General features: G+C 34.9%; 2 protein-coding genes across 7 annotated transcripts in view; both read left to right on the top strand.

The window, feature by feature from the left end:
* The window catches only part of LOC134529798 (serine/threonine-protein kinase PAK 3), a 35341-nt gene extending 13893 nt beyond the window's left edge, over nt 1–21448 (top strand). Inside the window, exons 5-10 of the mRNA XM_063364251.1 lie at nt 8786–9042; nt 13409–13595; nt 13829–13954; nt 14039–14188; nt 17626–17808; nt 19898–21448. Coding sequence (XP_063220321.1) covers nt 8786–9042; nt 13409–13595; nt 13829–13954; nt 14039–14188; nt 17626–17808; nt 19898–20050 — 1056 coding nt within the window. The 3' untranslated portion in view covers nt 20051–21448. The remainder of the gene's footprint in view (nt 1–8785; nt 9043–13408; nt 13596–13828; nt 13955–14038; nt 14189–17625; nt 17809–19897) is intronic.
* A 1704-nt stretch (nt 21449–23152) lies between these two features.
* Nucleotides 23153–27158, top strand: part of LOC134529800 (galanin receptor type 2-like) — a 66266-nt gene continuing 62260 nt past the window's right edge. Inside the window, exon 1 of one of the 6 annotated variants that reach the window (XM_063364252.1) lies at nt 23153–24867. The gene's annotated coding sequence lies outside the window, so the exon portion shown is untranslated. Of the gene's footprint in view, nt 24868–24900; nt 25128–27158 lie in introns of those variants that run through there. The other 5 variants (XR_010074711.1, XR_010074710.1, XR_010074709.1 and 2 more) reach the window with 5 other exon arrangements.

Genomic DNA, 27158 nt, shown 5'->3' on the forward strand with positions numbered 1-27158 from the left:
CAGATTCCTTTATATTAAAAAACTTTAATACGTATGCCTACATATTAGTAATTTATACAAATAAATTTTCTACACCTTTTTTAACAAATCATTAATCTATAAATGATAATCCTACTGTTACTTCTGACCATGTACTGAAGGAACCAATTGTCACCAGAATGTACCGGTCACCATCTTAAGTCTTGGTGAATGGTCTGGCTGAACTTATGTCACATTGTTTACACCAAGCCTCTATATCCTGACGGCACCTCAACCAGTAGTAATGCTGAAGAATTTCGGCTAGACTTTTATTTACTCTAAGGTGACCACCCAAGGTCCCAACATGCATTTGTTTCAACACTTCTGGTAGTAGGCTGTCAGGAGGAATAGCTGCATGATAACCACTTTCCCTTTTGGACTCTGGCATCCCCTCTTCAATAACTGATCACCATCCTTAAGGAATCCCATTTTGCCCAATAAGCTTTCACAACCCTTCATCATTGAATATCTCATGTCGTGATTGAGGTCCTGTATCCCTCTCTAACCAGCCTGTAAAGGGCTGTAGGTCAGATTCTTATCGCTGTGCCACTTGTAGGCTGGCATGGTCCCATTTATCCTTGCTGTTGTCGATTCCTTCGTTCTTCTCTGCCCTTGTGCAATGGTTTCAAGTGTGGGATACAGGTCTGGAAAGTCAGCCCAAATTAATTAATTAAAATTTTTTTATTACTCATATTTACACTTTTTCCTAAATTATAACAATCTAATTACCTATCTACAAAACTGATCACACTTTATAAGGTCCGCTATTTACTCTCCTCACAGTATCTCGGCTCGACAGTGGCTGTCTCTACTTTTGTCTCTTACCATGCAGGGGGGGGGGGGGGGGGGGTTGGTCACTCGCTCTCTTCACTTCACTACAACTCTCAGGTCGGCCCTGGCTTTTATACCTTTCAGCTCGCCCCGTGGAAAGGTCTCATCACAGCTATCTGAAGTGTCATGTCATCAAAGCCCTCCAACTTAGCTTTAAAAGCTGCGAAAACAGTGGCATCCTAATTATGCCACTTCATGTGACAGTGTCTCTGGGAACCAGCAGAACAATCCAGTCAGGTGGCTGGACTAATGGAGTGAGTGTAGTTGTCAAAAAGTGGCCCACTAATGTTGGGTCCATGTCGTTGGTAGGGGAAGGAACAAGTGATACCTGTGTCGCACCCACTCCAGGAAAACACAAGGCATCCATCCACGCAGGTCTGGCTGGCCTGACCTCGCCTCTAGCAGCCTCATAACAATACCTTTGTATATGCTACTTCAGCACTCGTTCATGTCACAATAATTTAAAAGATCATATACCTAGGTTTAGAAACATTTCAAAATGTTTTACAGCAGAACAGTCATCACTACAAATTAAATTAATAGATTATGAATTATATATTGTATTTCAAATTCAAACATTAAATACAGGTGAAAGGACACCACAATAATAGATAGCATAGTTGTTGGGTACATGCAACTTGCCCAGTACGCCAGACGATACGGGCTCACACCTTGCATTTCCACTTCTGCTTTGTTAGGACGGAATGTTATTTGTCCTGGTATGTTAGGTTATTGGTGCAGCGACAGGTATTTAAGAAACACAGAACAAAATATGAAATAGTACAAGATGTTTTAATAGCAGGGGAAAACGTTTTCTCGGCATATTATTTTCCACTTCTCAGTCATTTAGGCTAATGGGCCCCAGGGTGTTTGCCCCTTTTGATCTCGTCGCCTCCTCTTTATTTTTGTTCTGCTTTGAGTCCTATTGGCTTCAGTGCTAAAGTATCTCCGTTACTTACTTGCCTGTGAGCCGTTTGCCAGTATTTTTGGTTGAGTGAGCCGTTTGCCAGTATTTTTGGTTGAAGCTGTACAGGCAGATACATCTTCCTGGCAGTGAAGATACCGATGCACATCCAGCTCTTGTTTGAGCTAGTATTAGTGGTAGAAGCTAAGAGTGCTGCTGATCAGAGGAAAGCTGTAAATGGAAAATTGAACATTTCTGTTGGTACATTACCAACAGCTTCCTTGTGTAATTAAGGCTAGCAAACTAGTTCTACACTAGTGGTTCCCAAAATTTAGACACTTGTGGTTACTTTGACATAATGACACATGTATGGTTGGCACCCTCGTGGCAAAAAACCATGTATAAATCAAGGAAACCATAATTCTTGTTTTGTTTTTTCATTATATTGTTATTATGTAGACCTAGAAGTATACTTTTTCGGTACAGAAAGAAAATGAAATTCAAATTATGTAAATTAAATATGTAACGATGATTTCCTAAAGTACTACCTGGCAACCAGATCCAAGAGACTGTGACAAGTGCTCCGTGCATTGTACTGGGAGCTACCAGAATATTCTGCTGGAGTCAGGCTGTAGATTTGGTGTGTAGAGTTTAAGAAACAGAGGATTACACAGTGTGTGGAACAGCTTGCAAACAAAACGTTCACTCTGTGTTTGCTAATTTGAAATTATTGGTCTCTCTGGTAAATATAAAAGGATTAATGTAAACTGTCAATATTTCTCTTAAAACTGGCGTACATACAAACTATTTAATAAGGTTAGACAAATGTTATTTCATCACATCTAGCCAGTGAATAGGCACACATAAAAGTTTGGAAATGCCCTGCTAGCAACAGTGCCACTGTCTCATTATTTTGAATTTTGGTGACTCTTTTCAAGGCAGAGATATTGGAAAAACCCTGATGGAGCATGTGCGAACTAAAGTGAATCAAAGCAAATCAGGCTGTGGGTCAGCGACGACTAATTGGTCAGTCATAATATCCACTCAGTGCTTTCCTCAACCATAACTAGCTTTATGCTACCACAGTGTTCCAAAGCATTCCAAAATAATCATAGATTAAGTGGTTCTGAGATTAAGTAGAAATTTGAGGTTGTTTTTATAACACTAATGTTATTGAAATTTTCAGGAAAAATTATCATCAGTCTTGTTATTTTATGTGTTATTGATAAGCCTTAGCTTGAATTAAACTCATGAGTGATTAATTGATTAAATAATCAAGACTGGAGTTTGAAGGAACCATTGAGGTTACTAGAACTAACATTTCATGAAGGTGATGGAACTTGGGCTAAATTAATAAAGATATTTAATAAAAATAACTAGATATGTATAAAATAAAAACACAAAATATAAGTATATTTTAAACTTTTTTAAAGTGAGGCCAATATTTTTTTGCCTTTCTTGGGGCTCAGTTATGTGAGGACAGAATACACTTATTTCAATGTTATTCTTTGTTGGAGACTAAACAAGCCCACTACTAATGTCTCATGCATTCTTTAGTTACTTATTAAAATAATTCATGTAAAAATAATTAATATTGGTTACACATAATAACAAATAAAACTCAGTTTAATAGAAAGGTTAAGAAAATCAAATTGAATAGTGAGGACAGGTTTGACTGGAAAACAATCAACACAGCTTAGTTGTCTTCACCTAAAATTTTATTCTGTCTTTTTAACTATCCTGCTGTCTTTTAGTGGTTCTGTATCAGTTCCTTATAAAGAAAATCCTGAAAAGCAACTATTTTTTGTTCCATTTATTTGGTCAGCTGCTCATAAAATTAAATGTTTTGATCTCCTTTTAGTCTTCAACATACTTTAGAACTTTATTTAAATGTGCACAAATAGTGCTTAGCTTGTGAGATGGAGAATCTGAAAGTCAATGATGGGTCTTCATGGTAAGTTAAAGATTGAAACACACATTACATCACTATTCAGGGGTATTGAGGAAGTAGTTTTCCATGGAATGTTGGCAAAAAATCATTCCATAATTTTACTGGAGAACCAAAATCATAATGGGATTTGAGCCAGGTTCTCGTAATGCAAGTCCAGTGATTCACTTGAACCCGTGGTAAAGTGCACAAGCAATCTATAGAGTCACTTGCTTCTATGCTCCTCCAAATTGAGCATTTTGAAATTTGGCTTTCGTGATTCTGGTGGGTGTTTTTTGTCTGGTGGACTTGGATATACTGATGTAGCGTGTAGTATAAAGTTTGGGGTCAAATCTATTAGTTTTATACATGATATATTATTTAGTTTTATAATATTTTTAACATTGATATCAAAGTTTTTTCTTTTTCTTTTAAAGTTATGTCTACCTGCCTTTTATTTTTTCATGGCTAAAGCACGATCATTTCATTTTATTTTTGTCTTGATAGTCAATCATGTGAATTTAATGCAGCTTTTAAAAATGAAAGACTAATGCTTCCTGTATTGTTATTTTTATATCTTTTTGTCTTGACGTTTGTTGTTCTTGGCTCTACAATTTTAATCTCTCTTAAGAAAAATCATTCCTAACTTTTTCACACAATGCAGACTAGATACACACAATTAGAAGTTGGCTTGATCTGTGTAATTTTAATGTTTGTTCTCAAAACCAGAGAAAATTCTCATTAGAATTTTCTTAAAGTTCAGAATGTTCTTGTATTCATCTCTTGTACACCACCTGTCTTAAAAAAAATATTTTTCATAATTTGAAAAATACTTTCTTATTTATTTTTTTTAGTTTCTCTTCAATGCTTTTTCAAGGGCTTTTATTTTGTTTGTATGCTTTTGTTGTGTATTTTTGGACTTTTTGCATGTGCTCTGCTCTTGACTGAGTCTGCTTTTAATTTTAAATGTTTTTTCTCCACTATTTGTTATTGTTTCTTCATAATTTTTCTTGGTTCTTCTAGCTATCCTTCAGCTAAGAAGTTAATTTAATTTTTTTAACTTTTTTTCAAATGATATCTTTTACTTTGTCTTCATTTTAATTTCTTATTTAGTTCTGAATTTATTTCTATTTGTTTGCTCAATTCTTTTTACTTCATTTGCTTTGTTAATTTATTGACTGTAGCTTATTTGATTTAATTTACTTGTCCTTGCAAAAAATATAAAAGCTGTAGTGATATTAACAAGCATAAACTTCTAATAAATAAACTTTTAAGTTTTTTCCTTAAGCTAATCATATACATACAAAATCTCCTAATTTGTATTACTAATACATACATGAATCAGTAAAAAAAATTTCTAATATTAATTGGAAGGGCAATAGAATAATTTATATACGTGGCATGTTTAATACCCCATATGATAGTCTCATCATCAAAAAGTATTACTAATAATTTAAAAAGTTACATTTATTAATAATTTTAAAAATAAGTATATGTATAACAATAACATTAAAGTAACACCAAATAAATGTAAACTCTTTGATTCCTGTAACATATGCTCAAATAAATTGTTTGTGAAGACCCAAACACAAGCTCTTAAGACAGTTTTCATGCCTGCAAAAAACACTATTTGTTTAAATGCAGCTATAAATTATTTTAAATATTTTAAATAATATAATCTCAACTTTGACTGCAAGTATTGTTTCTGTCTTTTCATTAAATGATTGAAGAGCATTTGGGATTTGGAATCAAAACACAGATTAGAAAAGAACCAATGTAGGTTAAAGTAATCATAATTTTTGCATGTAAGAGAGTCATTCAATAAGTAACGAGACAAATCAATGTAGCTCAAAAACAGTTTATTTAATCAATGTGAAACTTTCAAAAGTTTAAGTTGGCATCCTTGCAATGATTTCTGATCAGCTGTTGAATAAGAATTTGTAAACACAACCTATAAATCAGTGAGTTTAAGAAGTCAAGTCTGATTGAGAACTGCACCGCGGAAGAAAAACGTGCTGTGATTAGATTTTTAGTTGTAAAAGGTGTTAAAGGTAGTAATATCAATGCAAGGATGTTAAAAGTGTATGAGAACAATTTTTTAAACTTATCAAACATTTACAAGTGGGTAGAACAATTTAAAAGTGGCCGCAGCAAAAGTATCAGTGATGAACAGCGAAGTGGCCGACTAGTCATAGTTGCCACTTTCTCCTTTGAATCTTACATTGATGTATTAATCCGAGACAACAGAAGAATCACTGTTTAAATTATAGCTGCCAAGTGTTTGCAAGTGTTGGAACTGTCCATAACATCAGTTGAAATAAACTGCAATACAAGAAAACCTGCGCGAGATGAGTGCCGAGACAACTTACGGACATCCACAAAGAAACAAGGCTTCAAATCAGTAAACAGTTGAAAGCTCAATGTTCCACCGAGAAAGAAGCCTTTTTGAAAGAATTGTAATAAGTGATGAGACATGGATTCACTATTACGAGCTAGAGGCGGAGTGACAAAGCCTTGAGTGGAAACACAAGTTTTCCAATGCGGAAAAAATTCAAGACCCAGCCATCTGTTGGTAAAGTGATGCTTACACTTTTCTGGGACTCACAAGGCCCTATTTGATGCAATTTTCTTGAAGACCAATGAACAATCAACAGTCAATATTAGACTGATAAGCTGGAAAAAAGCCTGCAATTTGCACTAAATGTTGTGGACTTTAAAAGAAGGTATGATTTTTCTTCACGATAATGCATGGCCACATACAGCACAGATAACGCAAGAATGCATTCAAAAACTAGGCTGGGAGATTCTTTCACACCCTCCTTACAGTCCAGATCTCGCCTCCTCAGACTTTCATATGTTTAGTCCCCTTAAGGAAGCTCTACGTGGCAAAAAATTTGGCTCCAATGAAGTCAAGATTCAGGTCCAAATGTGGCCCCGAAAGCAGCCAAAAGAATTTTATGCCAGGGGCATATGCAACTTAAGGGATCAATGAGACAAGTGTATAAGTGTTTGGGGGGATTATGTTGAAAAATAGGTGAAATCTTATTTTGATTAAATAAATCATTTTTGAGCTACATCAATTTGTCTCGTTACTTATTGAGTGACCCTCGTAACTTAGAACTTACACACACTTTGGAGACAATTTTGATGGATTACATTGTAATTTTTAGTTTTAACATAAAACTTATGCGTCATTATTATCTTAAAATTATGGACATAATATTTCACTTGATTTCAGAACCACACAGTTACTCTCGCCCATGTCCAAGGCAATCAGATGTGCACATTTGTTTGACATGTGCTAGTCATTGGAAGTATTGATAACGCAGGTCAGTCATTGTAGCTTTTTTAGTGCATGTGGTATTTAGTAGAGCGTGCCTGCTTGCGTGGATATTTTCAATCTCGGTTAAATGCCTAAACTCAGTTTTGCAATACCAGTAATATTACTATTAACCAGCTCTTTTTTCCTCCTTTTTTGAGAACACTTATATTGTGTGGAATGTCGCTTCTGCACAATACTCGCAATAAATTGGGATGATTCACGCTGCATGGGGACAGGACTCGTCTTACAGCCTGATGGTTGACGTGTTGCAGTTCACCCGGACCTAGAAACTGCATTGACTTTGTGGGCACAGTTGTTGCCCAGCGACATCTTCCAATGAAACTTCCTTCCAGAAGTATTTATGACCAGAAAGTAAGAATAGCGTACCAAAAACCCTCAAGTAGTAATCCATACCAAGTTATAAGGTGTTGGCGTTGAAGCTTGCTTAATATCAAATATAAGTTCACAATTATTTGTTCTCTGAGTTTAAATTTTTTTTTACAAACCTAAGTGATTGATTTTTAGTCTCAATACATTATATCAAATACGATCTAATTTTGTTCACAGCTAAACATGCCGTTTGGATACTTATATCTAACATTTGTCAAATCATGTATTAAAATATTAATGGAAGTCTGATTAAATTTACATTTCTCAACCACTAAATAGTCATATCTGTGCATGTAAAACTTCACCTTGCCTTTCGGGAGTTAACTTCAAAATACACATGCTGTTCTTTGAATGTTCAAAGTTGCTCTTGGAAGTGGAAGTGGTTTTTCAGATTGACAGCCATTATTTTTGCAATGTATATTGATTGGTAGGTATGAAAGCATGTTTGAGAAACTACATTGCAGTAACTTAACTCTCGTTTTCAACTGCTTGTCCTAATCCCAACTTGCTCAAAGTAAGCTGAGTCTCATTTGATGCTGACAAGAGAATCATTGGAGACATGTTTGTGGGATGAGCAAGACATTCTATTAGATGGATGTCTTGCAAATATGTCAGCTAAGGCATCAAATACAATATTTGGTCCATTTAGCACTGACAAGGAAAAAGGACCTGTATAGCTGTAAAAAAATTATTTTTGCACTTTGTGCAGGGTTTAGCTTTTGGTCAAGAAGACATTCTTGTCAAACCAGCCAATGAATACTTATTGATAATGGTGCATTGAAACATCCATAGTAAATGGCAAGCACATCAGTTGTTACAATAGAGTGAAAATTGTATGGAAAAAGGCTTGACTAAAAAAAAGGCATCCATGATTTACTTTAAAAGCTGTTATCGTGCTATTATTGCCACTAATGTGTATGTATTAATCCATATTAATTCAGGAATATTAATATTGTAAATAGGTATATTTCATCATGGTTTGCCTAGAATTGTTATAATACTTAATTTTCACAGCCTGGCGATCTCTTTAGTATTAAATAAAACTGTCAGTTCATAATAACACTTTTTCATTAACCTGTTATTGTAAGTATGAGATAGTAACAGTACTTATTTTCCAAATTTTTATATTCATTAGTTAGAAAAGCATTAAATAAATTTATGTCCAGCAGAGAGAGACCCTGAATTTAGTTGGAAAACTTTCCATAGTTGGTAGCTACCCTTCTGCTGCAGCCAGTTTATAATCTTATACATAAACTTATTTTATTTTATAACAGTTCTAAAAATGTATCACGTAAATACTTTATCGTTCTGTTTGCAGTTCATTTTTGAAGTAGCATGTATTAACTTTTAAGGCTTAGAACATAGTGTGTTTAAATTTACCTGTTCTATATAGGATAAAACACAGGTGGTGGATTCCATGAATGCTGCATTGGATGAGGCGTTGCACAATTTAAATTTGGATGCCTCTTTTGGAGACTTGAATATTGCAACACCTGAGCTTGAGCCCTCTGATGATAGCCTAGTTCTCAGGAAGAAAGAGAGGCTCAAAGGAAAAATGACTGATGAAGAGGTGTTCTACGAGCTGAAGAAAATTTGTCACCCTGGCGATCCACTTAGAAGATTTGAAAGGAATATGGAGTTGGGTGCTGGGTTAGTATCAGTTCTGACAACATGGAGTCAAATTTGTCACAATGGGCCAGTGCTAGAAATACTTAAGCAAGTTTTTCCTTTTTTATTCTTTATGGCACCTCAACTTTTGAGCCACCATGTAGTAGTGTGGTTACTTTGCAGCCTCCTTGCAGAAAACATTTATGTTGCCATGGGAATTTTATTTTTATCTTTGTTTCTAATTTCTAATGTGCTTAGCATTGGCATGCTTCAAACATAGAATTTGACACCCAGTTCCGTAGACGTACATTGGTGTATTGTGAAGACGTAGTTGGTTGGCTCTGGATTTAGCAGAACATGTCCGTGTTTTTTCTGAGAAAATATTCAAATATTGATGGTAATTTTTAAAGTGTTTGTTGTTACGTTAAAATTTTAACTTTTTGTGCTCCATTCAAATTCATTACTCACATTTCTCTGAAGTGTTATGTACCTTTTGTAACTCAAATGTATGTTTAACAATATTGTGTTTTAATACATGTTTTAATACATACATAATTTTATAATTTGATTGGCATGCACAGTGTAATTGGTCTTAAATGCTTGCAAATCATGCTGATCGTGAGATGAACATTCTGTTTAAAATTAGTTATGTACTCGAGTTGGGTAAAACATTTTGGGCAAAATGTGAGTGACATCTGTTCATATCAGATCCAAAATAAAATGTTATACACATGAAGCTGACTTATAGACTGTGGTTCAGAAACAATACTGGGTAAACAAAACGAACTATCTACCTGAATGCTGTGTCATATTCCAGGCCAGGCCATTTTATGCATAAAAATTGAGTTCAGGAAAATTGCTCCCATTCACATGAAGTAAGATAGTTGCACCTTTCTCATAATGGGTTGGAAAATTTCTTCCCATTGTGTTATTTGTTTCACCCCATTTGACTCACTTCAAGCTGCCTTCAATCATATGCTGCTGTAATCTCATTATCAAGGCTGCTGGTTAGGTGGATGGACACATTTTTTGTGATGGATCAATTGACTATAACAGGGATGTAGAAGGTAAGCAGTGTGCTTTGCTTGAAATATATGAATATTGAATTAAGAAGAATACAAATGTGAAAATAACTTGGCTTTACATTCAAGAGAAGAGAATGGTAGAGGACAGTTAGTGACAAGAGAGTATGGAATATCATTACAAGGCAAACCAAGGGTTGCCAAAACAGAAGTCTGAATTCAACAAGGGGCAGCTGAATAAAAATTAAGAGAATGTGATGAGACCATCTGCTATTTTAGCAAAGGAGAACAACTTAACCTGGAAAAATGTTTCTTTTTAGTAGGAGGAGGAGTCTGAAGTCTGAACAGAGAGTACTAGTTTTTCTAGTTCTAACGTCAGAGAAATACTGCAGTGTCACAAGCAGTCTCGGGGTCATGACTTGGCCCCTTATACGGTGTTAAAGTATACCCTATCATCCCGCTCTGACTGTTGGGTACGCTCTTACACTGCCGAATGATGGTTGTCGGTGGGCTCTTAGGGTGTCACACACACCCCGGTCCCCTCTGCAGGGTGCACATGTTGCACAATCTAGTACTCTCAAGTCTGGTTGTAGTTGAACTGTACACAAGCGAACACCGTTATTAAAATTAATCTCTACGTAATAAGCTCCAAAAATATGCCAACGGCAGTTCAACCAGTTTAGGGGCGGACCAGGACGCTGGTTGGTCTGGCATAGAGATTGTCACGTTGTTGATTTAAAAATGTCCTTCTGGGACTTCTTAAATGATGAATTAAGCAGTCTGCTACCTGGGGCAGGCCTGGAAGCTAATGAAAAAAGGTTTAAAAAAATATTACTGATGACAGATATTAAAATTCAGTTCAAATAGAACGGTGAAGTCGATGAGGTGCATTTGAAGTGTCCTACCTCAGACAGTAGATGAGAGAGACTGCAGGTTCGTCCGGGTGTCATCGGGCTTAGGGAGGGCGTGGGTCGTTACCACAACGCCGAAATACCATAACGCCGAATGTCAAAATTGACCACAACGCCGAAATATCATAAAGACCAATGTCAAAATTGACCACAACGCAGACAGCTAGAAAACTGCTGTGTACCACAATGCCGAAATAACAACTGAATGAATTTGTGTGTGTTTCTTAAATGTACCTTAACGCCGAAATACCACAATCAAACCTAACCTTACCTAACCTAACCTAGTGTAATATAACCTAACCTAGCGTAATATAACCTAACCTAACTTAACCTAGCCTATCCTAGCCTAGCCTAACCTAACCTAACCTAGCCTAACCTAGTCTAACCTAACCTAGTCTAACCTAACCTAACCTTTGTGGCAGTCCTGCAATGACATTTTTCGGCGTTAGTGTATTTCGGCGTTGTGGTAATTCGACGTGGTGGTACACAGCAGTTTTCTAGCTGTTGGCGTTGTGGTCAATTTGGCATTTCGGCGTTGTGGTGCATCCCCGGAGGGCGTAGTCCTGGTGGACGTCATAGCATAGTGCTCTCTTTATATTTATTTGGCCAAGTACTTATTCTCCGTCCTTTTTGCATCAGAAACGTTTCACAACAATGTTTTATGAAAACGTTGCATTAAAATTGAAATTAAAAACTTTAATTAAAATTGTACTCTCATCGCATCCAAAGAAGCTTCACTTTAATAAAATAAAATAAAAAAATTTCTGACAAAAGACATCTCCAGCTTCCTATCTGGATATACTAACCAACTGTAGATTTTATGATTCAAACACTTTAGAATCATGAAACATAAGAAAACAGCAAAATAAACAAAGTACTGTCAAACCATAAGAGACAAATTGGTTAATCACATTTACTTTTTATGTGAGGGTGAAGTTTACCCTGCTAATCGCTGTTGTCATTCTTGGGGGCGCAATTTTCTTGATACTGGCTCATTTGCATGTGTGATTCATGTTGAAAATCCTATTCTACTTTCTTGCAGTGTTTAGTTCATAAAACTTCATAAACATTCCTAACCATTTATTTGTGTTTCATTAAATTTTGTTTTGTGTATATACAAAATTATTTTTCTTGGCTACATTTATGTTTTGTGTGCAAACATTTCCTGTACAAACATTTTCTTTACTTAGGTTAAATAATTTTTGTTGAATATAGTTTTTAAATTGGCAATAAACTACAGTTGTTTTTAAACAAAAGAAAAAGATTTCTTCAGTGACTTATTTGTTTGTGTTTGAAAATATTCGTAGCCAAGTATTGTGTAATGTGCAATTTTGTGGTTGAATTAATGTAAACTGTTAAAGACCTAATATCCTGATATTGAGACAATAAAAATATTTCAGGTTATTGGAACCCAAGGTTCATTAAGTAGGCAGCCTACATACTGTACCAGTTGCTATGAATAAACAGATGCTATTAACACATTTTATAGAACCAAAATTGTTATGAATACAGTTAAAATAATTGCCTAGTTTTAATAGGTCTATGAGTCTTTAAGTTATACAACTCTTTAAAAATATTTATATGAGTAAGTCTTTTGCCATATGACAAATATCAGACCATTAATTTAATTGGTTCTGAATACATCAGAACATGTCTTCATTAAGACTCAACAGCTTTTATGATGCATGTTGGTTTTTTATGCATGTAGAAATGGAGGAACAACATTTTTTGGGAATTTGTGCAACTGACTTCTTACAACTGTGCATGTAGGTCTCTTGAACAAAATTTAAGTGTTTGAAAATGATGGTGGTACGTATCTCACTAAGAGTAGTCATAGTCAAACTTTATTCAAAACTAACCAATTCCAGCAAAACCAACATATGCCGCTTGTTCTTTGGAACGCTAGTCTTCTATTTTTTGTTGCCTTTGCACCTACAGCCAGGGTTCTGAAATGTAGACTTGCACCTACAGCCAGGGTTCTGAAATGTAGACGGACTGACTGTATGCAAATATTGATACTTAAAATGTTTGTTCCCCAACTTCTAAAACTGCTCTTTGCTCCGGGAGTGTCTACTTCTGTTAAAATAATAATAATAATAATCATAATCATAATCATATATAGCCAAGTCCATGTTTTGTTTTGGAAATTTGAAGACATGCAAAAGCATCAGCTCTTAACAGTGTGGTCTACTTTTGTCATGATTGTCATGTGGTACAGTATTAATATAGCAATTAATTTTGAACAGTTTTTTTTTATTGTAGTAATGAGAAACATATATTAAGTCAACTTTGTGGCATAATTGGTCATGATGCTCAAAACCCGTTGAACACGGATGTGCGAGAGTTTAGGTAATCATGTTGCAATTTCCAAAGGACTACAAGATAATTATAAAGTAGTGGTTTTTAGTCTTTTGGCACTGAAAATTGTTAATTATGTTGGAAGTATGGCTCAAGTCACCTCTTTTTTTTTTATAGTGCATCAGGAACAGTTTTTATTGCAAATGACTTGGAAAAGAAGATGAAGGTGGCTGTGAAAGACATAGACTTAACAAAGCAACCAAGAAAAGAACTAATACTCACAGAGATTCAAGTCATGAAAGAATTCAATCATAGAAATCTAGTGAACTTTTTAGATGCCTACTTGGTGAATGATCATCTCTGGGTAAGTTCCCTTCTTTAATGAGTTTAAGTACAAGATCAGCTTCTAGTGCAAAGTTGAAGGACTCGCAAAAAGCTTGCTAGCCAGCGAGTAAGTTTTTTAAATGTGGAAAGTAAGTTGTGAATTTCTAATCACCGTATTTGTATTTAACCAACATCATGATTCCTAATACTTCTTTCTTTCATTTGAGGTGCATTAAGATCTGATTTTGTTCATAGTAGTTTAACTCATTGCAGGTGATAATGGAACTTCTGGAAGGAGGGCCTTTGACAGATGTGGTTACTGAAACGGTAATGAAGGAAGGTCAGATAGCAGCAGTGTGCAAGGAAGTTTTAAAGGCTATCAATTTCCTCCATTCAAAGGTAAAAACTTTGAGTTTGTTTTCCTGGATGGTTTTAGCTATGCCACATGATGTAATTATTACACGCATTGTTTCTCATTTTCAGGGCATCATTCACCGTGATATTAAATCAGACAATGTGCTTCTAGGAATGGATGGAAAAGTTAAAGTTACTGATTTTGGCTTTTGTGCCAACATTACTGGTGATGAAAAACGTCAGACCATGGTGGGAACTCCATACTGGATGGCCCCAGAGGTCTGTATAGTACCTATTTTTCTGTCATCTTAAAATTTGTGTACTTTAACTGTTTAACTTTTTTGGCCAAAAGGGGGAAACCGTATCATGCTTTGACATAACCATATCTGCGGATGTAACTTCAGATAATACTCAAACAGGGTGGCTACCAGCCTTGAATTTGGGGGAAAGCGGGAAATGTGCATGAATTTTCATCATCTGGAAAAAAACCTGGAATTATGCTTAAATTACTTGTTGTCGCCGGCAATTTTATCATCGCTCTCGCATATATTGTGTCTGCTAGTTTTACAGGTTATGTTAAACCTAGATTTTTAATAATATTAGAATTTTAGAATTTTATTTCAAATTAACAAAAGACCAGTTATAAGTTGACTGTTTGCTAATTGATGACATTTCTGCTTTAAAGTGGTTTCGTCAACATTGATTAATTTTAACGACCACGTCCATATTGAAAATTGGCAGCTGATCACCATACGATGGAATACCTTTATCGTCTTTGGGCATTCACATAGTCAATATGGTGGTGGTGTTAATTTACAGAAGGTTTTAGGTGTAGACGTTAAGTGAATATGATTTTAAATACATAAAAAGTACATCCAACTTAGTGAGATGTTGCTTACGAGATGTTAATTGTACCTAATAATTTTGTTTTTGTATTGATTGAATTTTGTATACGGTTTCCGACCAATTTTATGGTATAAATGATGCCATAAATGCCCAGAATCTTTTTTCCAGTTTTAGTTCGTACAGACGAGCTAATACATTGGAAAATAGTTGTAGTTTGTGAAAAATGTAATTTCGCCAAAATGCTGTTCAGAAGAGTTTTTCTTAATTCTGTGCGCGATGATCAAGTTGAGATTTTTATCTTCTATCGTGTGTCATTAGTGTTATGTTATGGTTTTGCATGGGAAAAATGTAAGTAAATTTATTTTTTATCATAAATTGTTAGTTGCATACTTGACTGGCTCTGTCAACACTGGTAAAAAAATATTTTCTTACCGTTTATGTGTAAGAGTTCAAACTTTGTTTTTTGTCGGCATGAAACTATTTAAAGCTCTGGTACAATCAGGTGTGGTCCTCAGATGTGACCCTATCTGCTTCTGAAATTGTATGTACGTGACGTCACTCTGTACGTGTCAAGATTGTCAACTTTAATATTTGGGGTCATCAGCAGGCTGGCAGGGTGTGTGGATTCCATTCGCCATTGTTTTGTGATGTCATGAATGACGTATGCCAAATCAAAGGTTTATCCAATGTACAAAGAAGCAGTAAACACTATTGGCTGTCTGGAAATGTCTTTTGAGAGCATAAACAAGGGGGTTGTATTCACACTTTTTCACTTTTTTATTCTTTAATTATGTTTTATTTAATTTTGTTAGAATGTATAAATCGGCATATAAAAAATTTTTATTTATAAAATGTGCCACAATTAGTTAATGAAATGGCAGTTTTATGAAAGCTTCTATTCACAAATAAAAATATGCAGGTATTTCGATGAGCACATGAAAATGTACATAGCCAATGTTTACTTTATTTGTAAACTCAGTTTCTATATTGACTAGAGCAGGAGCATGACAAATTATTGCGTAGTTTTCTTGAGTGATTCTTGCCTATCATTGTCGTTATTTTCGGCCATTAACAGTGTTATGGCGAGCAACGAAATGTAAGATATAGTAGCTTAATAATTTCAAAATAAACTATAAATCTTAAAATACCAATTAAATATTTTCTGATATTTTAATAAGTAGCTTATGTTGCAGTAATAAGCCAATAAAGGAATTTAAGAAATTTAACCCGCCACATGACAATGTATATTAATCATTTTTGGTTGGGTACATAGTTTGGGAACTATTCTGTTCAAGTATAATTTATTTTTAAGATCTGGCAGCTCTGAAACAATAATTAAATTGTTTATGCTGTCTTTTGTGGAATATTTGGAATATAAGTATAGGGCCTGTGTTAGTACATATTATTATTGCCATAGTCACTATACGCCCAGTACAAGAATATTCAGGGTGTAGGTATGAGAATATTGTGTTTATGCTCGGTGGGTGGAGTAGCAGTACCATAACATTTAATATGTCCAATGTATTTCAGGTTATTTACGGTAACTATGATGATCTATGGTAATCTGTGCTTCAGGAGTATTTATGTTGCTTCTACAGTAACTGTAGTTATTTTATTGTAACTATTGTGTTAGTCCGGTAACAATGGTACTTTTTCCGAGTTTGTTTGTTGTTCATTTGTCTTCACTTCACGTGAGCGGTTATTATTTTCAATGGAACACTGTATTGTGGAAAACAGTATTCCAAGCTCATTTTAAGAAACAGTTTTTACTGCAGAAAATTCTAAGGTGCTTGCATAGAAGTTAAATTTTCTTCATTTGTAGTATAGGTTAAACAAATTTATGATTACAGTTATGCTAAATGATTGCAGATATGTTCAGACAAAAATGAAAATCGTAAATACAGTACAAGATTATGTAAAATCGGCCACCATTGTTAATAATAATGAACGGTAAGAGAATATAAGCATTGCATGCTGAAGTAATTAAATTGTAACAAACCTTTTTAATCAGTTCTGCAGCAGCTAATCACGTTTCCTACTGAAATGCGTTGTACGAACTTCACAATTACTTGGTAAATAATCCCAGAATACTCAAGGTTTGTATTAGTGATTTAATGCAGTTTTTTGGACATATGCCATTGCAGTTTTGCGCTGTTTGTCATGGAAAAATTCCAAAAATCAAAAGTTTCATCTTTGGTTCTGTTTGTTTGACATCAGCTGATTGTCTTATGATCTGTGAATTTTTTTCTTAATAATGTTTTTTTTTTGTTTTTTTTTTTTCGGAATTTTTCCATGACAAACAGTGCAAAACTGCAATGGCGTATGTCCAAAAAACTGCATTAAATCAAAATTTGTATTAGTGATGTTAAATGAGTGTTTTATTACTTCCCTAGACCAAACAGTAAAATACGTACTTGAATTTTTCAAGCTTTAAGATAAGGCTCTAGTGCGGTGCTTAGAACTCGACTCGACTCAAAATTTTGAGCACTTATGCACCCCTACGTATCTTGAGGTTGTTAACATACATGGTAATATAGTGACAGCCCACACTTACCAATTTTTATGTATTCCAGTAAATGGACACTGCCAATTAACTAAGAATTCAATTATGCTTTATTTAAACAGTCTTTTAAACTATAAATAGTTTTTTTCTGTAAATGTTTAATACAAAATACAATTTTTTGGGTAATGCCTGTGTGATGAATCATTAAATTTTCAAGATTTAAAAAAAAAACTGTATATTTACTACGCATATTTTCTTGGTATTTTACATACTTTGTTGAAGTGTGGCAAGAAGAGTATGTATGACATTGACTAAACCTGAACAGAAGTTGGTATGCTGAAGTTCTTATTTATTTTCTCCTCGACAGGTGGTCACGCGTAAGCGTTACGGTAAGAAAGTGGACATCTGGTCACTAGGCATTATGGCTATTGAAATGATTGAAGGAGAGCCTCCGTATTTGAAGGAAACACCCCTGCGTGCACTCTACCTCATAGCTGCGATAGGCAGGCCACAAATTCCTCGTTGGAACACACTGTCAAGTCAGTTCCAGGTAATGGTTTTTTTTTAATTTTAACTGCTTTAGTTTTTTATGTTCACATTGTACAATTTATATTACTTTAATTATTTAGCAAAGAAATTACTTCTGGTGTTTGTTCCGCATCCGAGCACTTATTATTTTATTTAAAAAAAAAAATGTTACATCTTTTAGTAATTGACAACAATTTTTTCCTATAAATTAGCATTTCTTACATGTAGTAGGAGTCTCGATACAAGATGGTTCGGTATACTATAGGTAGAATTATGGCCCGTGCCAGATAAACCAACAGTGGAAAAGTTTTTAGTGCTTGTGGCATCAATTCTGTGTGCACGGCACCTTTTCTGATGCTCTCATCTGGATGTGCGAGAGAAGAAGAGATAGTCTGTGTGTCTTGACTGGTGCTGAGAATAGCAGATGTTGAATTTAATTTATCACAGTTTGCTTCTTTTGTGTTTAGCTCGTTAGTGGGTTAAAGAGTGCAGTCCATACACCAGTGATGGGCATATTTGTATTTGTAAATATGAATATGAATGTATTCGTAAAAATTATTGATGTGTAACAACTTAGCTCTCCGTATACAGCATTTGGTAGGAGTAATTTCGTGAATGAAATGGAAGTTGATTGGAATGTATATGTGTGACAATGTTGCTGCCATGTGTGTGGAAATCTTGAAAACGTGTTGGACCCGCGTGATTCATCCGTATGTATTGCTTTTGTGAACATCACAGAATTATACTGCCCATAGGTATTAAAAAAATAAAACTTAATAATAATACAACTGTCCTTTAATACTTGATGCCATAATTTATAGTCATAAAAAGAAATACGTTAGAATCCTGGCATTACAATTTTAATAACCCTTAGTTAAAATTGAAGTATAGAGATAGCGCAGCATTCATTATACTGTAGATACACAACTAATTGTTAATCAATATTTGATGCCATGTTTAATAAAAGAATTGCATGATTACATTTTTAGTGTTAAATCAGCTCAATAAGGTTAATGTTGGTTTGTAGGAAGTATTTACAGACTGATTTCAGTTGTTTAAGCAAAAACAAATATACAAACATATACTTTGTGTTACAATGTGTGTTTCAAAATGTTTCTGATGAAAATAGCATTAGCTGTTACAGAATTTTGGAAAAATATTTAGTGAAATCTTGGTGATTTATGTTATACAATTTATTGAATTTTTGAAATTATTTATGCGTTATTTAAACAAAATACAGTGTAAACGCTTTATAACCTCATTTGATTTAACGACAAACTCCTTAAAACGTCGAATTTGCTTGACTTTGGTTGTTTTACCTTGTTTTCTATACAATAATACACACTATATAGCGTCACGCTCACTCCATTTAACGACAACAATACTGCATTATAAATCATTAACCAGTACTTTCTAAGTTGCCGAAGTTGATAAGAACTGCAGCTGTGCACATTCTGTTGTTTGCTGTTTTGTTGTTTTATTATCTAACACGTGTTTACTTCGACTGACGTATCGGAGATTCCAAGAAATTTTGTTTTTTGTTTTTGTAAGATGAACTTGCACATGTTTACCTCAGTCACTAGACTTTTGTCAAGTTGTTACACATTATCATTATCGCATTTGCTTACAGACTTTCGAACTGTAAACATAACGAGTAAACGAAAATCTTTGTGTATTGACGAAAAAGTTTTATTAATATGCTCAATAGAGGTGGGAGAATAGATCAGTGATGTTGGAAGATGCTTTGGATTTAGCCACTCTACCATGTCTACAGTATGGAAAAACAAAGAAAATTTAACAGACAAATACGCAATAAGTATTGTTATTTGTATGAATATTAATGTTCGTGTGTAAAATGTGTACTATATTAGTAAACACATATTATTATAGAATAGTAAAATGAAATTTTTTATTTCTCTCCATTTAACGACCACTCCCTATAACGCCGAAAAATGCTCAGTCCGTTAAGTGTCGTTATATAGAGTTTACACTGTAGTTTCTGTTTTGTTTTATAAAATTTTTATTAGTTTCATTTTCTGAAACAAACTTAATTTAATGGGTTATTTATTTAACTTCCCAAGTTTGAATTGTGTATAAACTTCTTCTTTCAGGACTTCTTGGATAGCTGTCTACAAGTGGATGTCGAACGAAGAGCGTCAGCAGATCAGCTATTGAACCATCCGTTTTTAGAAAACTGTATGGATCTAACTACATTGACACCGTTGATACGTGCAGCTCAGAAGATCCTCCATAAATGTGTTTAACAGCTCTTCAATTTGTTGCTTAAACATTTTTAATATCTATACTGCATTACAATGACATTGAGTGTGTTAGGAATTTGCCATCAACACTTGAGAATGCAGAGGGTTACAGCTATAAAAAAATGTTTTAAATTAAATTAGTAAAAAATTTTTTTATTTTGTCATTTATAAATTAGTTATGAGTTTTGTATCTTTATAAAAATTAAAAAAAAAGCATATGTTAAGTGTGGATAAAGTATTGTTATTACTTTCAAATTTTTCAACTGTTGTATGTGTTGTCTATTGAACTTTGTATTCCTATCATTTATCCACACTAACGTAATGTTTTTGTTTCAAGACAAACATGATTTTGATTTATGAAAAAATATAGTTACTATTTTAATTTATAATGTTCACAGATTTCAGAATGATTGCTTGGAAAGTAAACACGCAAGAAGTTTCCTTTATATTTTCAAAGGAACAAGTCATGTATTTAAAAGTACAGTATAATGTAAAAGGATATAAATATGTTCTATGAGCATTATATGGGACCAAAGAAAAGTAGTTTAAAACTGAGTAAAATATAAAATGTTGTGATGTACGGAATGAAATAAGGGCTCTTCTGTTTTTCAGACCATGACTTCATTTTGTTTTAGGGATAAAAATTTGAACTTAATCTAGTATAGTTAAAATTGTTATGATTACACTTGTTGCAAGTATTATATTATGTTATTTTTATTTTCTTCAAAACTATTAGTATAACCATTGTGGTAAATTATTGAACTGAGAAATTGCCTAAACAAAATCCCCCTGCTCAAAATACTTACACAATTTAAGATTTTGTTGTTATATGTGCAATGGTGCCTACTATTTTTTTCATATACCTAACTATAAAACAAATATATTTTGTATAATCCTTTTACTTTTCAAAACTTTTGGTCTACTTCCCTATGAGGTTTTATGTACTCCCAGACAAAAAATAACTTGTTTAGCTTTGGGTTTTGTTCCTAATTATGTTTGTCTGTTTTTGAAAATTGGATGTAGAGATATTTTTCCCTTCATACTGTGTTATTTTTGTGAGCGTTTCATAGCAGTGGACCTGCATTTTTAACGCTTTACAATTTCAAGTGTAATAAAACTGCAGACATATATGTACAATACAAAGAGAAAAATCATTTTTATACAGTGCAAAAAAAATTTTATCTCTATTTAATTATACATTTAGCATGTAAAATAATTATGTCTTCCAGTTTCTTGTGCAATTAAAATAGAGAAACATCACAATTTTTATCATGTATGTTTGAATTGTGAGTGTTACATATTAATATTTTTGTAAATGAAATACATCTGTCAATAGTTAAATTTTTTCATGGAATATTTTTTACGATAGTAAGTGTAATAAAATTGGCCATTTTAAAATGACTTACAAGAGTTTTAATTGTAGTTAATTTTGCTAGCAACCTTATAAAAAAAGTCTTTTTGTACTTTTTCCATGTCCTACTGTTCACCCTTTAAATTTTTAAACCTTGCAATATTTAAACCATTTAAACCTTGAAAACCTTGACTGGTTTTTTATTCTGGTTTAATGCACAGAGCATGGGTTTTATAGCATTGGTGTTTATTTCCTTAGCCTTGAAACTAATTAACATAATTCCTGAATATCTGAAACATCCTTTAAATTTAGAATTTGCCCTTTTTTTCCCTTAACAGTGTTTGCTGTACTAATTTTCTAGGTGCTCTGTGATTGGCCCACGATTTTACTTCCCTCTTATGAATACAAAAGTGAATTCATTGTCATTATTGTCTTGTCATTGCTTGGAAGTCAACAGGAATGGTATGGTTTTTGAGTGGTGGCTCACCCAATAACTTTTTAATGTGAGTTAGGCTGAAATTTTCATGCCTGTAGTCCAAGTATTGTTGTTGGACATTTTTTTGGACTTTTGTGACTGTGGGATTTAAGTATCAGCATCAGAGCTAACATCTAAAAATCAGTAAATATAGTTTCTGAGCTATAAACTAGTTGGTTTGAACAAATAAAAAAAAAATTTTTCTGCGAAATTTGTCTTTGTCATGTAAATGTTTTTTGGTTTGTAAATGGCCACCATTGTGTCCTGTGAATCAAGGAGAATAACAATTAATGAAACAAAAATATTATGGAACCCAGCAAAATAATTTGTGTTTACGTGTATGTAACAGTTGGACCATTGAGTTAAGCGGGGAGCACAATTGAAATAACAGTAACATTAACATTAGGTCGTAGGCATAAGATTTGACCGCCATGTTTTCCAGTCTACTGATTCACAATACCACATAGGACAGTCGTGTGTGTGGGAGACAGGTCGTGCCCATAGAAGGGAAATGAATGTATTTTATTTCTGTTACGGACACATGGCGCAACAACCAATGGGAGTAGAGTAGGAAGCCATTTTGGTGGGACGAGAAAACTGTTAATATTTATCAATCGTATTGTGGCAAGAAAACGTTGAGATATTACAATGCTCGGGCGTTATTCCTGATTTAAAAATTAATGAATGCTATTACTTATTATAGTCACAAGCAAAAATTGTAAATAATAAAGTATTCTGGTTAGAATGTAACCAAGAAAATTATATGACATTTATTTATATGGTAAAAAACTGTGCTCACAAATTGCTGGTCAGATATTACAGGATAATCATTTGGTAGTTAATGTAGTTACTAGCACTGCCAACAGATGGCTACACCACAAAATTTCACTGGCTGAAATTAACAGTATAATTTCAATTTTGAACCAAATTCTCACAGGTCGTGTGTATGTTGGACCCTTTTTCATCATGAAAACAGATTCCGAGAGAGCCTCCCCCCCCCTCCCCCTTCACAATCCCTTTTCCTTTTATCAGATATCTTCTGTTTTGAGCTGGATATGTTGTGGTTACTGTCAACATTGCATTCATTTAAGATGTACCGTATAATGTTTAGAACTAGAGGCAGACCTAGGATTGACTTCTGGTGGAGGGGGGTGGGAGTCTGGACCTAGTGAAATACCTGTTTATTGCTTCAGAAGTCGTATTATCTATCCAGTGGTGCATATTACACTTCTTCGGGGGGGGGGGGGGGGGTGTAGCACGTTCTCCGGTCCCCCTTCTCTAAATCTGCCACTGGTTAAAACTATGAGAGTTTGAATAACACCAGAATGCCTTTGGTGGAAAAATGTGAGCAAGCCTTCAGTGAGAAAACTTCTATCCCACGAAAAGTCCACAACATTTTCCACGCGAAAAAAATTCAGGTGGGACAGGGAGATGTGTGATCTTAACCACCAATGTCTCTTTACTTCCACGAAAACTAGTTTAAGCCTTAAGTTCAAAAATTAATAAGGTAGTTTTTGGCTTTTGTTTTATATAAACACAATTTCGAACTCTAATGTCGAACGACGCAAAATCAAAATCGTCGATGACAGTTTCTCTACTACTTGTCTGTCGTTTGTTCCAGGTGTATGCCTTCATGGGCTGGCTTTTTTTGCTCGTTTGATAGCCCTTATGTCCGTATAAATTTCACGTAACCACCGATTTTTGTCTGTTATATCTGCTGCTTGTTTGGTGGAATTTACAATGAAACTCTCTGCAAAAAAAAATTCCTTTCATTTCACGGCCTTTGCATTTAGTAACCCATTTTCACCCGATGTGCCAGTCATATAATTATCTTTATGTTCCTAAGCGGTCAGATACGGGTTGATGCGTTGGGTGATGTATCACTTATGAATAAGAACAAATAGTTGTCCAATCAGCGTCTGATTACTAATAAACATCCTTGATACGAACTGGAATATTGACGTGTGATAAGCTTATCACGAAGCACAGACAAGATATCGTTACTCTGCTCGTCTTCAATATACCACAGCATCTTCCTAGGACACTAGAATAAAAACGAAGTCATTTCGATACGATAAAACGGAACGACACTGGGATTTTGGAGGAAAGAATCGGCCATGGACTATGGCAAGGAACCATTACAGCTTTTGCCTGGAGTGATTTTGGATAACCATAAGAAACTCAGGTAAACCTAGGATAGTCATAGGTACCGGGATTCGAACGCTGGTCCTTCGCAGTGCGAATACGTTGCCTTACTACAGCACCATCCTGCGTGGTTACTCACTCCCCACCCACGATGTTTTGTTACCTTCACGAGTAGCAAAAAAATGTTTCCTCGTTCACGCTCGCGCTGACATTTAGACGAGACCAGCTAGCGCTCTAGTTGATGTATGCCAAACGAGACAGAACACGAGAGGAATCTATCTCGGGAGTCTGAAGCACGAGACGCCTTCTTTTTACAGACGAGAGAGCCAAAACCCGAAGTTCCCCGAAGTTCATGATTTTTTTCCGTATCTTTAATGTAGCTATCCTAACCAAGTCAACCGTCCACAATGTTTTAAAGTATTTATAATGTAGCTAATCTAACCTAATTGACCATTAGTATCCTTTTATCAACACCGCCATATTTATTTACAATGAACAAAAAAACCGAAGATGCACGATCGGGCGTTTGGCTCTCTCGTCTGTGAAAAGAAGGCTTCCCCTGAAGCACAGCCACGGCTGTGAAATAAACAACTGGCGCAATCAAAGGCCGGTGGAGGGGATGGCCTTGGGTCAAGTGGGCGTGCAAACCGAGGCAATCGACCGGCAGTTGCCACACGCGTTGTTGTGGTTGTCAGGTTAGGAGTGCAGAGACGAACATCGGCTGGAACGACGGTTGCAGATGACATGACGACCCAGAAATACAGCGCTGACATTCTGCAAGAAATTTCTCCGGAAAACATTCCTCGCCTGTTAGAGGCGCTGAAGAAAGACTGGCCACAGTCCGTAACTGTGAGTATTTATAATCTTCGTGTGATTCCTGTAGTGTGCGCAGGCCCAGGTCCTTAGATTGTTTGTCCTTTCGATTGGGCGTTACGTCACACGGTGATACACAAATGTTTAAGGCGACGGAAACTGCAGAACTATATATAGTGGGCTCAGAATTACTCGTTGCTCATCAACTCGAATCATGCAGTGATGGGATCGCACGTGTAGCAATTACGGCCACCAAGGACCTATCATCTGAACATCTGAACAGTCGGCTGAAGCTGGTCAGTACTTTTCCATCTATCCACAACCAGCACAGCTTGTATCAGACCCATCGAAGAGAATTCGTGGTACCGGGTTCGACACCTGGTTCGATTTTCCACATTTTTTTCCGAAACCACTGCAGGAAAACGCTGGAACGGTTTCCTACGATAGACAGTGGCCTGTTTATTTCCCAAGGTCCCTGTTCTGTGTAGTTCTGTGTTTCCGTCTTTGATGCCTTCGCTGTCAATGAGACAGGAAACTGAATGAAATTATGTAACATATAATAATTATATATTATATGTAATCAGTTATTTACTTCACATATTATAGCCTTCACTTGCTTATAAAATTATACACCAAACATTTCTCGTAGTTACGACATTCATCTACGAACTCTTAAACAATTTAAAATATGATCCCACCTGTGTACATATTATTTTATTCGAACATTGCATCAAGCCCTTTACAGTGGAACAAAATAAAATAAAATAGATACATTAAGACCAGACACTTACATTGCATCTGCAATAAGTCCGCAAGTCGTCATTGTGTGCTTATAGTTTTGTTCATTCTTATAAGTATTTTATCTGCGATGTGATAAGATAATATGCTACGACTTGTGCAATACCATGTGCTGGTTACTAACGGGATTTCTCGAGCCAGGTTCAAAAGTCGAACACTCATTCAGGAGTTCTCGGGTCCGAAATTCGGTTCATCAATCCCAGTCATTGTCATATAGTCAGGTCTGGCAACTTACCTTTATTCTCCGTCGGCTAGTGAAGCTGGCGGCGACCCGCGAACTAACGGCGCTAGTAGTAGTTCAACCCATCATTAACACTGTTAAATGGGAGCTTCGTATGAAAGTGGGCATATTTAAAAAATATATATATATTTCATTTTAAGCTTCGGGTAAAGTTTAGGATTTTAAATTTATTTGGAAGCTTTGTAGGGATTTAACGCGTAGCAATAACTTGTAACTTTGCCTTAATTATTATCAGTTCAAAGCGGGAGTTGTTGAGAACGCAAGATCCAAAACAAACTGGGATCTCCCATAAGAAAGCATGTTTTAAATGTTAAGTGCGTATTTAAATCAATAATATTCGTTTTCATATACATTTTCATCTTCAAGCAAGTGTCACTCTTTCAAATGTGATTTTTAATACAGTAGTTCTTAATCTAACAAGGGGAGGGTCCGATCTGACTTATACTATGCGTTATATCTCGCCAGAGTGGGCTCTAGGAAGCGAGACAAAGTTTTTGAGAATTTTAAAGTCGAGTTTCAAGAATATATGTATTTTTTTTTTTTTTACGTGACAACGTCTAATAAATCGATGAACGCCGGCTGCACGCACGAAAAAGGATGACTCGTCCCGTTACGCACGTTGTCCCGTTACGCTCATTGTACGCTTGCGCCGCGTCTATCTCTCTTCCACTCGATTGGAACAACCATCGATTAGACTTTTTCGAGGCACATTAAACTTGAAACACTCCTATTCGTTTCCTACTTTTCCTATCATCGTCCTATCCTTAACAGAATAACATAGATTGGAAAAAATTAAATAGCAAACATGTATAAAAGTTATAGTTAAAATAATCTGTTCGTTAAAGTAATAAACATATTTGAATTAATGAGTGCAAATAAAAGTAAATTTATCAATTAAATTGTAGATTTCATTTCACTCCATTCAATCCATACAAAATAGTGATAATTCAATAAAAATGATTCAATTTTTTCATAAAACTATGCAATCATTTCATTAATGTTTTGTTATGACGTCACGTTAAACTATCGTCCGTAAACCAACTTTACAGACAACCAATTTTTTTTTTTTTTTTTGAAATAGGAAGGGTGGGGGGAGAGAGTGGATTTCGGAAGGTTTCGGGTGGTTAAGAATGCCTCATGTTAAATGACGAGTAGTAACATTTGAAAAATTACAAATCCTCAAAAGGCTATTTTAATGCACATCTGACGTCGCCGCGGAAAGCTATTTAAAGTTTAATCGCCTTCACATTTTGTGTATTCATGTTAACAAATTGTAAAATAATAAGTA

This window comes from Bacillus rossius, chromosome 2, assembly GCF_032445375.1.
Source record: "Bacillus rossius redtenbacheri isolate Brsri chromosome 2, Brsri_v3, whole genome shotgun sequence".
Lineage (NCBI taxonomy): Eukaryota > Metazoa > Arthropoda > Insecta > Phasmatodea > Bacillidae > Bacillus > Bacillus rossius.